Raw genomic sequence first — 16,987 nt, 5'->3', positions numbered from 1 at the left:
GGAGGGACAATCATCCCTGAAAACAGGCAGCCCCAAAGATACCCAAAAGGCCACTGAACTGCACCTGGAAAGAAACCGGCAGCCATTCCCATTCTCACAGCGGCGATGCTTCGCGGCTGACCCACACACAGCCCAAGCACCGCGTTCTGACTCGCCGAAGCTTCCACGTCGTTTTCAAGGGCAGCTCCACGTGCATCCCACGAGGATGGCCAAGGCACGAGCGATGGTGAGCAGGGCCTCCCCCTCGGGGGAAGGTCTTCTTCTCTGTAGTATCCAATAGATGCTGAGTAATGCTTTATGTTGCATTAACCAGATTTTAAACTAAAAACAAACCACGTCCACAGCTTGTAAAAAAAAAAGGAGCACCAATTTACAAGAATATGCTTGTTATTTCAAAGGTTAGTTAAGTAAAATGGATTTCCTCTACTTCTTCCAATAAAGTTAATGGCAATAACTTCAGGACCAAAGACTCCAGGCAGCCAAGGCCTGAGCTGAATACACTTTCACACGTTTGGGCAGTCTGTCAATTTTAAGCTCAAACTGCTTGAGCTAACTTCATATGGCCAATATGTTGCTCTCCTCAGTACCTTTCTGCTCAACCTTCCATTCCTATCATGGACATCCTGGAGGAAGAAGAAGTGAGGTTCTTCAGAGAGGGTTGGGGAGTTTGGTTCTCTCTTCTGAAGCTGGATCCCCTTCTAGGTCAAGGCCTTCTGGAACATCATTGGAGTGGGTACCGTATGGACCTTGGTAAACTGCAGCCGTAACAGGCCTTGCAGACAGAAGAAACCTGGGTAAAAAGCAAGGTTTCAGAGTGCTTTAGTTTACAAAGCTCCTCCAATAAGCATCTCAGGAAAGTGAGGAAAAGCAGCTTTCCCCCAGAAATCTTTAACCAGCAATCTCAAGCTTCCATCTCACAAGTACAGATTCAACAACATTAACTTTCTAAGGTCCAGAAAACCAAATTCACTTGTTTCATAAAAACACCCAATAATTCAGCCCTTCAAATCTTTGCTCAATATATAAATCCCAAAGTCCAAATCAGTTCTTTTTTTAAGTAAGCGTTGAAAATATGAAAGGCACCAAGAAGATACACTTATCTGTTGCCAAAAAAAGCCTCTCTTCATCCAAAAGAGTAATAGACCATTTTAGATGTGTTTTGGAAATGGGGAGGTCAGCTTCAGGGTCCTACATTTCCGCTACGGCACAGCCTCAAACAGGATGGAAAAGCCCCGTCTCCCAGCCGCTCACCACAAGTCAGTCACAAAGACTTCTGCTTCAGGTTCTCCGCACAAGAAACGGCTGTCCAGAGAGCATCTGGGTTGATTTCAGGGATTCTCCTTCACATCCGGAGAATTCTTCAGACTACAGGGATCCTGCTCTACCCCTGCAACCATGGCGTCAGTTCCCAGGCAAAGGAATCGGTTAAGCAGCCATTAGTCCCCCACCGGCAGTACTGGGGGAGTTTGGTTTTCTGGCCTGAAGCTGGATCCTCTTCTAGGTCTTCTGATCAGAAGTTCTAGATGGCCCACTGGTTGTCCATATCAAATGGCAACCAGGGCTGTCTCCTCGCACTGAATGAGCGGGGCTGGGGAATCCAACCAGAAAGCGCTTCCCATCTCTTCTGGACCATAAGAGGTTGTAAGGGAGAGAATGTAAACGGGATTAATTTAAGAGCTCCACTAACATCTGAGGCTGTCCCGCTGGTTTTCTTCACCAGCATTGTTTTCAGAGGTGAGACTCCTCTTGCAGGAGAGAGTCCTTGGTGTTATTCTGGCCTGAATCGGTGGACTCTGGGTTACTCTTATGCAAACTCTCTGAAGGGGAGAAAGGACAGGTGATCAGTGATGAGAAGAGAAAGAGGTCTGATATTTGGATAGTTTTCTTGCTGACAGTACAGAGGTGGTTTGCTGTTGCCACCTTCCAGGATGTTTTTTCAACTTCCCAGTCTAGCCTACAACTGGTGATTTCCTGATGGTCCAGATACTAACCACAACTGACCCTGTTTGGCTTTTCTGGAGACCAGCCAAAATCAGCTAGGTGTTGACACCTAGTTAGGAATACCTCACTGAACGGCAGTGGAAGAAAGAGATAAAAGGTGAAAATAAAGATCAGTGGGGACATTTAAAAACACAGAACTAAATTATCAACCTGCCAATGTGAAAAGGGGCTCTTATTTCAACTTTCCAGGATCCGTAAGACCATAAGAACATCCAACTGCTCAAGGAAGCCCACTAGCCTCCCAGCATCTGGCTATAAAGTGTCTCTTTAGGGGGGACATTTCAGGCAGTAACTATCAGAGAAGACCCCATCCTTGTCACTACTTGGCTATCCTTGGAGCTAAATATATTGGAGGAGACAACAGATGTTAAAACCAGAGAGAACATAAAGCATCCATTCATTGTGCTTGACTTTGGGGCTTTCATAGACTCATCCAGATTCTTTCCTTGGGAAGACAACATGGGTGGCTTTTCATCACCTTCTCCCAGAATGGAGGGGGATTAGCATCTCACTGTTGACTACACCCCTGGATTTCCTGGTAGTCTCCCATCCCAGGATGAAGCAATTCTGCTCAGCTTCTAAGCCAGACTCAGTCACCAACCTACCCTCTCTGCCTAGGTGATGCCCAGAGGCCACTGCAGCTGGTGCCACGAGACGGTCAGAGAAGAAAGAGCCTCGAGGGGAAAGGTCCAGTCGGACTCTTTCTTAAAGAATGGATTCCTCCAGCCCTCCTTCCTTGGGAGGCAAATGGATAAACTCTCCTTTGGTCATTGGGACTTTCTGAGGAATGTGTTTTTTTCACACCTACCACACTCTTAGTCAGCATCTTAACTGATTTTCCATCATGACTCCAAGAACCCTTTTCTGGTTGATTACAGACAACTCGGGGTAAAGTGGGGGTGTGGTGCCCCAAAATGGCATCCCTTTACAATTACTTCAGTGGAACTGCATTTACCAAGTGTTTACACTTCACCCAATGTTAAGGGGTCCTCCTGAGGCTCTTAACAGTCACAAAAGTTTTTACCACCCAGCACAGTTTAGTGTGGAGCTTTTTAAACAAAGTTCTGTGGAATCCTGAAGCTCCGTGAGAGACTAATGGCAAAAAAAAAAAAAAAAAAATCACTCAAACTCAGCCAAATTTCCATCATTAAAGCTTTCCTTTTTATTCGGGTTCTGCTTAAGATGCAGAACAGGACTCCTGAAAGCAGGAGGCATTTGCCAAGAAGGGCAACGTCCATGTTACTGTCCCAGCCGGATGACAGCGCTTAGTTGATCTTGGCTGATCCCAAAAAGCCAGGCAAGATCAGGCTGGCTAATTCAGGGATGGGACACCAACAAACAGGCTCTAGGTTAAACCAGGAAGTTAGAAATAGATTGCCATATGAAATAATGAAAAATCACTTCCATATTTTTGCTTCCACCAATGGCCTTTCAGGAGCCAGAAGCAGCCTGCATATGGCGCCCCTCCCCTCATACCTCCCTAAGTGCCCTGCACTAAGGGGCTCCATTCTGGCCACAGAATCCACCGGCTTTTCCTCAGGAGCCCGCAAGGTCCATGTGACCTCAGGGTGGGCACCAGAGCCAAATGCCCCCTCATTCTTCCCCCTGTTTCTGCGATTGGTCAAAAGGAGCCTGCTCCCACCTGCGTCCCTGCAGAGGAATCTCTGTGCCAGCCGCCAGGAGCTGGGCTAAACTCTGGGGAATGGTACTGAAGAAGAAGGGGATAGAGAAGGCCAGCCCACAGACCCCACATCAGGCACTCTCGGAACCCCCTTTTCCAGGGAGAAATTTGTCAGAAACGATACAGATTACAGTCCCCAAAACTCATACCAGAAATGCCCACTGTTTACTTAATGCTCCTCATAATGAGTGCAGTATGGCAATCACCCTCAGAAGGCCAAAGGTCAACACAACTCTGTTGGGATGCCAGGCCAGATTTGGGTGGTACTGAACCCCTCCCCCAGGAAGAAACTCATGAGAAAAACACACACTCCCCAATCTACATTCCATAAAATGAACACAGACTTTACTCACTGATCCACCTGAACCACTGAATGAATCTGGCAATCACCAACACCAGGCCAATGGCCAAAAGAAGCCAGAATACCATGAACTCCCATCTGGGCTCTAAAGCTGGAAAAAAGAAAAAAAAAACCTCTGAAGAGAAACTCAAAATGCTCTTTCTTTTTATGGGAGGGGTGTGCAGTGACTAAAGATTGTAGGAACATGGATTGCTCTTATTCCCAAGGCAGAGCAGGCCGGTCAAGTTTGAAGTGGAAAATCGTTAGAAGAAAATACCCAAAGAAAGAAATTCGTCTAGAAAGACCGTCCCTCCCACCAGTGACTCCCAGTAGATGCCACCACTGTTTACTCGCGGAGGTAGTACAGGAGAGCCGCAAGGAAAACATTCAGTAGCAGAAGGCAGAAAGTGATGGCTATGGATGCTAAAATAAAGCAGAGGAAAAGGGGGAAATTACTGAAGAGAAAATCCAAATCTTCTTTTTTTCTGACTGGGGTGATCTAAGTTGATGAAAATTATTCCAGAAAAGGTCCACATTTTTGGGACATCACAGAAGCAGCTCCCCTTCCCACTATCCCCTCTTTGAACAAATCCCTGTGTTAGAAATGGGCTCCTCACCTTTGTCTGAGAGGTTTTGCACTATGTATTAACCTACTGGTGAGTATTTCAGACAGGCAGGAAAATTTAATTGCATTAGGGCCAGGGCGGGTCACAAGGACAACTGAGGCAACCTGCTTTACCTGAGTTGCAGAAGGTGACTCTGGAAAGCAGAAGGCATTTGCCAAGAAGGGCAACGTCCGTGTTACTGTCCCAGCCGGATGACAGCACTTAGTTGATCTTGGCTGATCCCAAAAAGCCAGGCAAGATCAGGCTGGCAAATTCTGGGATGGGACACCAACAAACAGGCTCGAGGTTAAGCCAGAAAGTTGGAAGCAGATTGCCAAATAAAATAATGAAAAACCACTTCCATGTTTTTGCTTCAGGCCTGCTTCCACCAGTGACCTTTCAGGAGCCAGAAGCAGCCTGCATATGGCACCCCTCCCCTGGTACCTCCCTAGGCGCCCTGCACTAAGGGGCTCCATTCTGGCCACGGAGTCCACCGGCTCTTCCTCGGGAGCCCACCAGGTCCGTGTGGCCTCAGGGTGGGCACCAGAAGCAAATGCCCCCTCATTCTTCCCCCTGTTTCTGCAACTGGTCAAAAGGAGCCAATGAAGCGAAAGCCGCTGATTGCTCTGTGGGGGGGGCCACGTAACAAAGCCCACGAGCAATCCAGGCAGCAGCACGAATGTTGCCACTGCAGGAAGCGCCGTGGCAGGAAGAGGAAGGACCCGCTTAAGAGGAGAACCCCAGTACAGATGTCGGCATTCAGCACTTAATAACAGGAATGTTTATAAACAACACATTTAATTAAAAGAAGTACTTTAATGTCTCCCCTCCCTGGAGAAAACAGCTTGAGGGAAAAGCATGACATAAATTGTGAGTTTTCAAAAATGACTGCATTTAAAACAGCTGTACATCGCTTTACGATTTCCCCATTTTCCAGCCTGACCAGCACAGGCAAGGTGGCTGTGATTTGTCTGTGGGCTGGAGTTTGAAATGCCACCCTCCCCAACTCAGCTGAGCGCTTGCCCATCTGCCCAGACAGAGGTGCTGATCTGCTTCTGTCCCCATTAACTTTGGTGCAGAAAAGTCACAAAGGAGAAGAGGTCACTCACCGCATCGTCTCTTGGATATTCTTTTAGCTGCAGGAAGAGAATCAGAGAGTTAGGACTGAAAGCAATACGCACAAGGAGATCCTTTTCCAGCTTTCTCCTAAGAGCCCTGAGAGAAGGGCTGGTGAGATCTCCTGGACGCTGCACTGAGCAACGGCAGAAATGCTTTCAGATGCCTACAAGCATCAGCTGCTGCAACGGGGGCACCAGCTGCAGCTGGATCAAGCTCCCTTCTGCCAGGCAGAGCCACCCCCTGCTGGGATGCCCGGAGGACCAAGCCATGGGCGTGTGGCTTCCGATGGAGCCGGACCCATCTATGGCAACTACCAAGACAGAAAATTCCAGATAGCCAAGGTATTTTTTACTATTATTTATTATTAAATATTACTATTCTTAATGTACGAATGTGGTTTTTATTGTATTTTTATTGTGTTTTTATTATATTTTAATTAATTTTTTTTTTTTCTTTTTCAGTAAACTGCCCAGAGTGACTTCCTAGTGAGATGGGCGGTGACCAAATTTGAAATATAAATAAATAAATAAATTTACTGATAACTGTCACCTCCATCGTGCAAGGGTTTAATCTGTCTTTGCTTCTCTCCATCCAGTCTCTTAACAGTCTCCAGAACCTCCGGTTCAAGACTTCCACGCCACCCTGGGCCAAGCCTTGCCCCAAACCAGCAGACAACCTCCTCCAGCAGCTTCATACAGATATTAAATAAGAAGGACTGAGCCCCAAGGCCTTCCATACTGGAGTGGCCCTGGCCTCCCCTGCTTCTCCTGAGTTGCCAACTGGAATTGTCTGCTCAGGTAGGAGTGCAAACCCTGCAAAACGATGCCTCCGGGGCCCACTACTTACTTATTGTAATCTGATGTAAAGCGGAATAAATGATTCTATAATTGATCTCTCAGCTCTGTGTGTGTCTGAATCAGTTCCTAACCTTACCCACCCTCTGATGAACTGCCTGCCAGGTTTGGGGAAACTCCCCAAGTGCCCTCTGGAAATGCTCAACCACCATCATGCACTGGACAGACAATTTGAATGGGTCCGTTGCCCAAGAAAACTCCAGGGTGCCAACCATTTGTACCTGGCCAGAAGATAGCAAAGACAGATGTTAACACCCTTCCTCCTCAGATGACATCTCCTCTCTTTCAGAGTCAAAACCAGATGAAACGCATCCCACCTACCTGGAGATGCTTTGGAGGTTTGCACTTGTATTTAAAACTTTTTCCTCTAAGGATTGAAGGGAACCCTCCCTGCAAATGCTAGAAACTTGTCATTCCAAAGGTTCTTAATAGTTGAAAAGCAATTAAGAAGCAATTCCAAAAGTGATTAAGAAATGAGGCTTGGCAAACATCATGTCCATAAAGACTACATTTTATTTGTTTGTTTGTTTGTTTGTTTATTAAATTTCTCCCCCACCCATCTCCCCCCAATGGGGGAACTCTGGGCGACTCACACATTGCTGGGTGACTCACACTGCTGTTGTGAGCTTGATGGAATCCCTTGACTCCTTTACTCATGAGGAGCAGCTGTCTGGAGTACAATCTCATGATCTCTCCGTTCTCCGGAGAGACTTTGCCAGCCAAAACTCACTGTCTGGCCACCGATCTCCACCACAATGCTGTTCCCACTCCTTCAGGGACATCTAGTGTGCCATGAATCCTCACCAGAAGTTTTAAATACAAATTTAAGCATACACACACACACACACACACACACACACACTGTATGTGTGTGTGTGTGTGTGTGTGTGTATTGAATAAACATCAAAGGGTGATTACAACGTTCTTTTTAGAAAGTTTTAAACATGTTAAGTGTTTTTGAAATTAATTATAAGAATCCTTCCCATGGGAAAATGCTGATGTTTTGAATTAAAGAAAAAAAACATGATAGGATGAGACTCTGAAGGTTGGATAGCAGAGGGAATTAGAAGGAACTAAAAATTAAACTAAAGGAGAAGAACACTTACATTTGAGTTACTGATACAGAAAGGAGCAAAATAGTTGGACATTGGACATACTGAAGGGTAATTTTGAACGGTGGCCCCAGAAGTTAATTTTAAGAGCGTCTGCCATCATAAATAGACTGTGTTTAAAAGATGATATGGAAGAGGAACAGGTTTTACTGGAAAAGACTGAGACTAAGGCTGATTTGAAAGTGGATTTTAAAAGGACAGGCTATAAGAATGATATGGAAAAAGATGCTATACTGGATATGCAAATGTAGCCGGCTGATGACTTAATAATTGAAAAGGATATGCAAATAACAAACCAGAAAAGTGACTTGGATAACTTCCTTTTGTTGCAGGTACAAAAGAGAACTGTTAAAGTTTATAAGGATCTTGTGAGAAGAGGTAAAGAGAAAATGAAATCAAGTTCTGGGATATTATTTGAAGGGATTAAAGATTAAGATGGTTAAAAGTAAAGGGAAGGAATGAAAAGTTGGTCAAGGTTCAAATTGATACGTTGTTATCTATGGTAACCCTTCCTGGACTTTTGCTGGCCAAGACCAAATGACAAGGCTTTACAGATTTGTTTATAGATCAGAGAGTAGATGTGGGAAGAAGAGATATTTTGTTGTATTTTCAGAGAAGTTGATAAGTTACTAAAATTGTTTATACTTGTTATGATGAAGGGGGAAGTAATTTCTTCTCATTTTTTTTTATTTTTCTGTCTTTTCTATTTTTCTTTCTATTATTTCTGCACTTTCTATCTTTCCTTTTTACTCTTTTATATTTTTCTTAGTTTGTATTAGTTTTTTCTCTTTCTAATTGTAATCTTTAATAAAATTACTATATAAAAGAAGGAAGTTTGTACTTGTATGTGTACCACTGCAGGAAGAAGTCAGAGAGTTGGAGCTGAAATTGTGCCCAGTTGCAAAAGTCATCCAGTCTGGCTAGGAAGAGCTCCTGGACAGAAGCTTCTCAGGGATTTTCCTAACCGCCCCAGGAAGGCAAGGGGCCACTGGCCATTCTGGCAACTGTCATTAGCAGAGGGGGAGGACTTTCCAAAAATCAAGAAAAGGTCCCATTCCTTCAGTGGAACCCCACTCCTCTGATCTTCCAGCAAGAACCACTGTGAGACAATGAAGGTGTCCATCATAAGGAATGGGGTTTGAGTGTTTGGGGTGGAATAATGGTTTGTTTCTACTTAACACATCCATGCAACATCCCTCAAAGGGAAAGTATGCACTGCGAACTTCTGTGAACCCCCCAGAAAGGAATTCCCTCCAACCACAACATGCATTCCCCATTTACTTACCACAGTACAACTTCAAGTATACAGTAACTACCAATATAAATGGAACTGTGAGGACTGCCAGAACAATGATTGTGATGTCCCCTGGGTGCAGTGCTAAAGAAGAGGAAAAAGAGGGGGAAAACTGAAGATAAATAGGAAATATTTGTGTTATTCCATTAAGGAGAACTCACAGTGCACAAAGAAGTTCAGAAGTGTTCATGAAATTGGAATATCCCAGGAGAAGAACCCTCACCCATCATCCCCCACTCCAAGGATCCCATAGCTTGAAGGTGGGATTATCTGCATCTAGGGAAAAGTCATTGCATCACAGCCACTGAAAATAAGAAGCAGAAAGACAGCCACCTGCTTCGGTCCTTGACCCCGACATTAGGTCCAGGGTCTAGAAGGGAGGAGGCATATTCCAAGGAGGAGCACAGCAATGTCTAAAGCAAGGTCAAAGAGTAGCCATGGACCAAGACCCCCTCCTTCTTGGTGAAAATGCCTCTGCCCCTCCATCCTTTCACCCTTCCCAAACACTCACCAGGCATCTGCAAGACCACATTCAGAGGCTTCTGCAAGCCATCATGCTCCACGTGGCACTGGAAGTGATTCCTGTCATTCCTATTGATCCTGATGCTGAGCCAGAAATGGTAGGTCCCATCTGAGTTGGGGGCAACAAACCCATGGGAGGTGTCCTGCAGCCAGACCTCTCCATCCTTTCTCCATGTCACTTTGATCTCCTTGGGGAAGAAACCATCGACTCGGCAGATGTGAATTTCCATGCCAGGGAACTCTGCCTTAACCATCGTCTTTACTGCTGGAGGCTCTGCAGAAATGACAGGATCAGAATGAACACGGAGCTTCTCAATGAATAAAATGTGAATTTCACCAGCAAGAGAAGTCTTCCCAACCAGCCTCAACTTTCTTCTCCCTTTAAGCTCTGAGGAGGAGACCCTCCAGCCTCTTGATCCTTTGATGTCCTTTATTGCACCACTTCCAGGGCTACAGCACCCTTTCTGATGGAGCAGAGAGGTGACATACAGGCCCTGGGGCACAGTTAAGTTACACCGTTACACTTCGCAACAAGCAGGGTGGACTAGGGTAGCATTGCTTATGAGATATAAATTCACAGAAATATAGACTACTCAGCCCTAGGAAGGTCAGCAAAAAGTGGGACAGTGTAAAGGCATCACAGAAGCCCTCAGCAAAGCCTCCTGAGCAAATTCAGCAATTCTAGGATCAGAAGTGAAATTCTCTGACAGACTGAAAACCGGTCAAAGAACAGGAAGCTGTGGACAATTCTCATGTTGGGGAAACGCATGCAGGGGGTTCCAAATGACCCGGAACCCAGTTGCAAAGATCACCAGAGTAGTCCAATTCTAATACTTGAAAAGGGGTAGCCAATAACTTTGAAATAATCTTTCCAAGATGGGTGACTGGGCTGTGAAGCAGCAATTCCCCCTCAGCAGAAGGAAATGAAAAAGGATGCTGTTGTGTCTGTCGCAAGGTCTAACACAAAACACACTTTTGATAGAAACGAACAAGTCGGGTGCTGACAGCCCTGCCTCTCTCACACAACAGGGCCAAGGGAAGATCCCAGACGAGCTGCTCCGGGAAGATGGATGGTGGCAGGAGGACCAGCCAAAGAAGTGGGTCTGGCACGGGGGAAGACCACCCAGAGAAAGGGCCTCCTGAGAGGAGGTGCCTGGTCTCTGGCCTTCCACCTCCTGGAACTGCCATTTTGCTACAGATGCCCGTGGGCACAGAGAAACATCCCAACTGCCTGGCCTGGCTTGACCGTGATGGATCAGGAAAGGAATCCTGAAACCCAATGCAACTTTCAATGGAAAGGCCAGGCACCCCGAGCAACCCTTCCCAGGGTCGCAAGAGCCTTTCAGGAGCAAAGCATTTATTCTTCCCTTTCCCTAAAAGATAAGGAGGAGTGGGATTGCGAGGTGGAACCATCTTGAGGCAGAGAGACCAGCAGCCCTCATTTCCTGCAGAACTGGGGCAGGGGCAGGGGCAGGGGCAGGGGCAGGGGCAGGGGCAGGGGCAGGGGCAGGGGCAGGGGCAGGGGCAGGGGCAGGGGCAGGGGCAGGGGCAGGGGCAGGGGCAGGGGCAGGGGCAGGGGCAGGGGCAGGGAGGTTCAGAAGGTTAAGCAAAGCATTTGCCCATTTCCCCCCTTCCTCAGTGATCTGAAATGCTCCACCTTCCCCTCCCAAGAAGCTTCAGGGATGATTCCTCCAATTCTGCTGGCTTTGCTCCTTCCATCCATGAGGGACTGGGGGGGGGGGGGGGGAACAGAAGGACTGGACAATGCAGGGAGGAGGGGTGCTTTTTCCCAAATGCTGCTCCACCAAAAAGTGAACTCAAAAATCTCTTCCTTTCAAGCAAAAATGGAGCACCTCCAAGCCTAATCCTGTCTTTTTGCTGGAATATTACTTTTCTGCTTCAAGAGATTACTCAACGCATAGAAGAGTTAAAGGAGAGATTCCCCACTCATCTGCATCTGCAAGATGCAAAGGCATGATTGTGGGTCATGCAAACAAGGACTGATGTGTGTGTAGGAGAAGAAGCGTATAAAGAACTGCCACTTTCCCAGGAAGCTCCTCTCCCCAAAGTATCTCATCCAAACCTGTCCTCAACAAAGCTTCCTTCCCATACGTCAGGCGCTTCGACAGCATCTTAATGCAAGTTTCCTTCAAGTAGTATTCTATGTGCTTGGCAACTGACGGGTCCCCCTCCAACTTCCTCTTGGATAGTTGAGCTGCTGCATCATATGTTGTCCAGCTGAGAGTCTGCTTGTCAAAGCTGATATAAGTCCTCCCATCGTAACCATCCTGGTCGGAACCTCTTAATTCTGAATAGTCGTTCCGCTCACAGCCATACCTCCACTGCAAGGTGTGAAATCCTGAAGAGACACGCAAGGAAGCAGAGAGATCAGAAGGGATTTGATTCCTGTGGTGATGGACACACCATTGGGAGACCTGAAGGGCCAGGTTGGGGATAGATCATCCTGAAGAAGATCTATGTGGTCACTAGGAATCAACCCTGACAGATTCATCTGAAAAATGTCCTCCAGGATGGATTCTCTAAAGGAAACTGATAAGAGTGAACTGTTCTCCCCTATGAGAATATGGAGAAAGGCCTTTTCTTCAGAGGGGGCTCTTTTTCCATCCAACCCCACAGTCTAGACCCTCTTCCTCCCCTCCTTATAGCAAAGGGGAGGCAGGATGGGAATTTCTAAATGGGGAAGGAGCATCTCTGCCTTTCTCCTCCTTCCTGCAGCCGCAGCTCCCCTCCCTCCCTCCTCTTCTGCTGCAGGTAAGACAGAACACAGTAGGGATAGACACACACACACACACACACACAACTCACCCTCACTGCGGTTGTAGTACTTCTGCAGGGTCACCAGGTTTCTCCCAAAGTCCTGCTCTGCCTTCCTTGCTATTCCAGCGTACTCCTCCCAAAGGGGCTCCTGCTTCTTCACCTCCTCCATCCAAGGTGCTAGTGAGCGATACTCCTGCGTGTTGCTGTCATAGCGAGCGATGGGCTGGTCATCCAGGGACTCCAGGATGCTGAACCGGGGCAGCCCCTGGCTGGGCTCTGAGACGAAGGTGTAGGAATAGTAGAGGGAGTGCCAGGAGGAGGAGGAGGCTGGGGGGAGGAAAGAGGGCAGAGTTATGGGGGTCTGCAGCTGAACCCCACCCCCGTGCTGTTCTCCAGGTCTGTGTGCAAGAGCCTCTTCCGAGCTGGTTGCCTCCCTGGGCTGGGCAGCAGGGTTGTTGTTCTCCAACACTTCTGGATGTCAGAGATTGGGGGGGAGAGGGGGGAGGCAGAGATCTCCATCTCACCTTGGCAGAAAAACTAGTTTTGACCTGTACGCAGGAACCAACAGTTTTGCAGGATGATAATAACCTCAAATTGTGTCAAACGATTGTCAGAAAACGACAGACACGGGTTCGGTTGTCCAGTAGACAGAAGTTTTTATTGGGCACGTTTGCAAAGGTGGGTCCCTCCCGCAGCAATGGAGGAACCCCGAAGCAAGGTCTGACAGGTTTTTATACCCCCTATCTGTCCTCCCCCTCCTACGAGGGCTTGGCTCACAATCTCACCTTTTTTTACTGCCCTGGAGCGCCGCTAATTAACCGCAAAACCGCAGACATTCCACTTTCCGAATCCAATCAGCGCAATACACATTCCAATCCCCACTTGACCCGACAGCCGCCCCCTGCCGTTTCTCTTCACTCTGGAGCGAACGTGCCTCTTGCCTGCAGTCTTTCCTCCCTCCTGCCGCCCCTCTCCACTCTGGTGCGAGTGTGCCTTCTGCCCATCCTCCCTCCTGCCACCCCCCCAAGGCTGCCCCATGGTGCACAGCGCTCTCCCTTAGCAAACATGGTTCGTTTGAGGCCCTCACTTCTCCCTGCCTTCTCACAATCCCCCCTTTTTCTTTTCACGCCTCTGTTGGGCCTCAAACCTGGCTAACAGGATTGCTCCCTCGTCCCGGACCCGGGGCTTCACACACTGGGACAGCTAATTCCCACAAGCAGGGAGGCATTGCATTAAGCAACATACTAGGACCAGTAAGGCAATGAAGCCAATAGTTAGTACAGAAAGTTGTTTTAACCAAGCAAAGTTAGGTAACCAACTAGTGAGCCACGACCAATTCCATCCCTCTGGATCCTCGGATATGCGAGAGGCTAAGGTCTTCAACTTGGCTAGTTTTGCTTCAATATAATTCTCATTGTTGGTTAGGTTAAAGCAACAAAGACCTTGAAAAGATTCACAGCCTTGTCCTGCCCTTAATAGGAGATAGTCTATAGCTATCCGATTTTGAATGACCGCCCTCCTGATCTCAGTGACTTCTTCAGTGAGGGCTGCAATGAGAGAGGATGTAAGGTTGACACTTTTAGCCAGGAGGCAGGCCACCTTCCTTAGGTCCAGATAAGTTCTTCCACTTAGTGCAGGAACCCCTACTAAGGAGAGGGCCAGAGCCATGGCTTCTGTTTCGGACAAGAGTGTCACATCACTCTCACAATCAGATGGCAGCTCCCTTTTTCTTTTTTCTTTTGATGGGTGCGCTTGCATTGGAGGCAGGGCATATAGAGAGGTCAGGCGCCCTATGGCACAAGGGCCCCCTGAACTATAGGCTGGAACATAGGTGTAAGCTTCATGTCCACATAACAAAAAGAAACCTTTAGGTAGGTATAGAGGGGTTGAGGCGTAAGGGATATTATAGACCCCTCCACAAGTGAAAGCAGGACCTTTTGAGGGCAATGGGGGTCCGGTTCTGGGTATTGTTGAAATATACACATTGAGTTGCATTGGTTATCCCCAAGAGATTTAGAGCCATTTGCCTTTGATTAGTCCAGGGTCTTGGTGTGGGAGAAGACCCAAAATGATAGAACATCCCCCCCACGGGGGATCATCCCCAGTGATATCAATATTCGCTATCTGAATAACATTCTTCAATGCTTCCAAGCTGATGGGCATTCCAAAGAAACAGGTGGAGGTGACACCATTCACAGTCAAGAGTTGCCCCACACAAAAAGTTGTGCTGTTCAAAGCTGTCTGTGCCAATTCTACGCCTTTATGTTGGTCATCTCCTCCCCTGCCTTAGTTCAGTTCCTTTTAAGTTTTACTTTGAGTCCGTCTCCCGGTTGGGCAGTCCATGGTCGGGGGTCGGGAGCTCGCTTAACCCGATGGTAGTGGGTCCAACCCCCCTGTCGGGTCCGAACCGCTGATTCAGTTGTCAGGAGAACTTGGTATGGTCCCTCCCAAGACGGCTTCAGCTTCTCATCCTTCCACGTCTTTATCAGGACCCAATCCTCTGGCTTGTGGGGGTGTTGGTCTTTCAGCAAGGGGGGCCGTTGAGCGAGGAGTCCCTGTTTTCTTAGAGACAAGAGAGATTGTGACAGTACCAAGAGATACTTTCTTAGGAAGGCATCCTTTAGCTCGGGGATAGGCTCTCCCATTGGAGCCAGGAAAGGTCTTCCCATCATCAACTCGAACGGGGAGACCCCCACATCCTTGCGAGGGGCTGTCCGCATTCGAAGCAGGGCAACCGGAAGTGTCTTTGTCCAAGGTAGCCCTGTTTCCAATCCCAGTTTGGTGAGATGTTGCTTCAACACCCCGTTGGCCCTTTCCACTTTCCCACTGGAGTCAGGATGCCAAGGGGTGTGGAGTTCCCATCGAACCCCCAGGCTCCAGTACCACAGCTTTACAGTGTCTACCAAAGCCTGCACCCCCCGTGAGACCCTTCGTGCAGTTTCTCCACCATCCCCCTCATGTCAGCACGGCTCACTACTGGGGTCCCCTCAATTGTAACCCAATGACCTGCTTCCTCCCTGCAACCTTCCCTTTCCAGCAGCTGTGAGTAAACCCCGTTCCAGCCAAATTTTCCTGAAAGTGTGCACTACTCCCCAGGCGTATCGCGAGTCTGTGTAGACGGTGAGGGACACTCCCTTTCCCAACTCTAGTGCCCGTTTCAAAGCGTGCACTTCACACAGCTGAGCCGACCAGTCCGCTGGTAGTGCCCCCTTCTCTATTGTCTCTCCCTCCGCAGTCACTATCGCGTACCCTGACTTCCTTTGTCCCTGCTCTACTCGGCTAGACCCATCCACAAACCAGACCTCACCCTCCTCCAGCGGGACCTCCTGCAGGTCCTCCCGGGTCTTTGTTTGCAGCTGCAACAGGGTGGAGCACTTGTGCTCCGCCGGCTCCCATTCTTTCCGCTCCCCCGCAAGAAACTCCGCTGGGTTCAAATTCCTGTCTGTTCCTACCACCACATCAGGACTTATCCGGAGAACTGTCTCATATTTCAACATCCTTCCTTCTGTCATCCAAGCAGCCGCCTGCTGACTAAGCACACTTAAGATCTGATGGGGTTCCCTTCTGTCACTAACACAGCAGCGGCAGCCACTGCCTGCACACAAGTCGGCCATCCCCTCACCACCGGTTCTAGGGCTTTGCTCAGGAAGGCCACTGGTTGATATTTCCCAGCCCGTCTCTGAGTCAGTACTCCAATGGCGGTTCCCCCATGGGCTGTAACGTATAGGTGAAAGGGGAGGGCCAGGTTCGGTAGAGCCAGAGCCGGGGCCGTCACCAGGCTCCTTCGTAATTCTCCCCACTTCTCTGTGTCCCTCTCTGTCCATTCTACCCTGTCAGATGATCCTTTCAACTTCTCATACAGAAACTGAGCCTTGCTCATGTACTCATCTATCCATAGCCGGCAATATCCTACTAGACCCAGAAACCGCCGCACCTCCGTTTTAGTATGAGGGGGCTTCAACTGCATTATCCCCTGTATCCGAGAAGGATCAATCAACTTCTCGCCCTTCCGGGGTACATGTCCTAAATACTTGACCTCCCTTTCCACAAATTGGACCTTCCCTTTTGACACCTTCAATCCTTCCTCAGCCAACCAGTTCAATAAAGCCACTGAGTCTTCTCTCACCTTTACTTCCTTCTCTCCAGACACCAACAAATCATCCACATACTGCAGCACCCGAGAACCCCCAGGGGCCCGGAACCCCTGGAGTTTCTCTTCCAATGCCTGTCCAAACAAGAGAGGGTTCTCGGTGTACCCCTGGGGCAGCACCGTCCATCTCAGTTGTTGCTTCAGCCCACGCCTCCCATCCCGGGACAGCGGGTATTGGGCTTGCCGCAAACCCGTCACCCCTGGTTTCAAGGGGATGCTAATTAGGGCGATGCGAAACCGACCCGCCCCCCCTCCCCTGCCCATACCTCAGGGTTCACAACCTCCACGTCCGCCTCTCGCAACAAACACATCCTTTCTGCCTGTTCCACATTCCACAACTCCACTACTAGACTACCCATTAGATCCCTTCCCAGCAAGTTCACTCTTGCCTGTGGGATCAGTAACACATCTGCAGTTACCTCCTTCCCATTCCACTCCAGTCTCACTCCCTCCAGTACGTCTGCCTTGACCGGAGAGCCTCCCACCCCCATCACCGATACCGACGTGCCCCGGGATTTCGCAATCCCTGGG

At 48.5% G+C, this 16,987-nt stretch overlaps 1 protein-coding gene across 4 annotated transcripts in view; it reads right to left on the bottom strand.

Moving 5' to 3' along the window:
* Window positions 1-294: 294 nt before the first annotated feature.
* LOC103065697 (major histocompatibility complex class I-related protein 1-like) overlaps window positions 295-16,987 on the bottom strand; it is a 42,318-nt gene continuing 25,625 nt past the window's right edge. For 2 of the 4 annotated variants that reach the window (XM_088129635.1, XM_088129632.1), the window contains exons 4-10: window positions 12,355-12,633; window positions 11,612-11,887; window positions 9,518-9,802; window positions 8,998-9,090; window positions 5,737-5,763; window positions 4,036-4,134; window positions 295-790 (exon numbers count right to left, since the gene is read on the bottom strand). In XM_088129635.1, coding sequence (XP_087985761.1) covers window positions 699-790; window positions 4,036-4,134; window positions 5,737-5,763; window positions 8,998-9,090; window positions 9,518-9,802; window positions 11,612-11,887; window positions 12,355-12,633 — 1,151 coding nt within the window. In that variant the 3' untranslated portion in view covers window positions 295-698. Of the gene's footprint in view, window positions 1,818-4,035; window positions 4,135-5,736; window positions 5,764-8,997; window positions 9,091-9,517; window positions 9,803-11,611; window positions 11,888-12,354; window positions 12,634-16,987 lie in introns of all 4 variants that reach the window. The other 2 variants (XR_015793634.1, XM_088129633.1) reach the window with 2 other exon arrangements.

This window comes from Python bivittatus, unplaced genomic scaffold (genome assembly GCF_059951505.1).
Source record: "Python bivittatus isolate LINGU-HERP-01145 unplaced genomic scaffold, Pbiv_v1 ctg000810_np1212, whole genome shotgun sequence".
Taxonomy (NCBI): domain Eukaryota; kingdom Metazoa; phylum Chordata; class Lepidosauria; order Squamata; family Pythonidae; genus Python; species Python bivittatus.
This window is presented reverse-complemented; position numbering and strand designations above follow the sequence as displayed.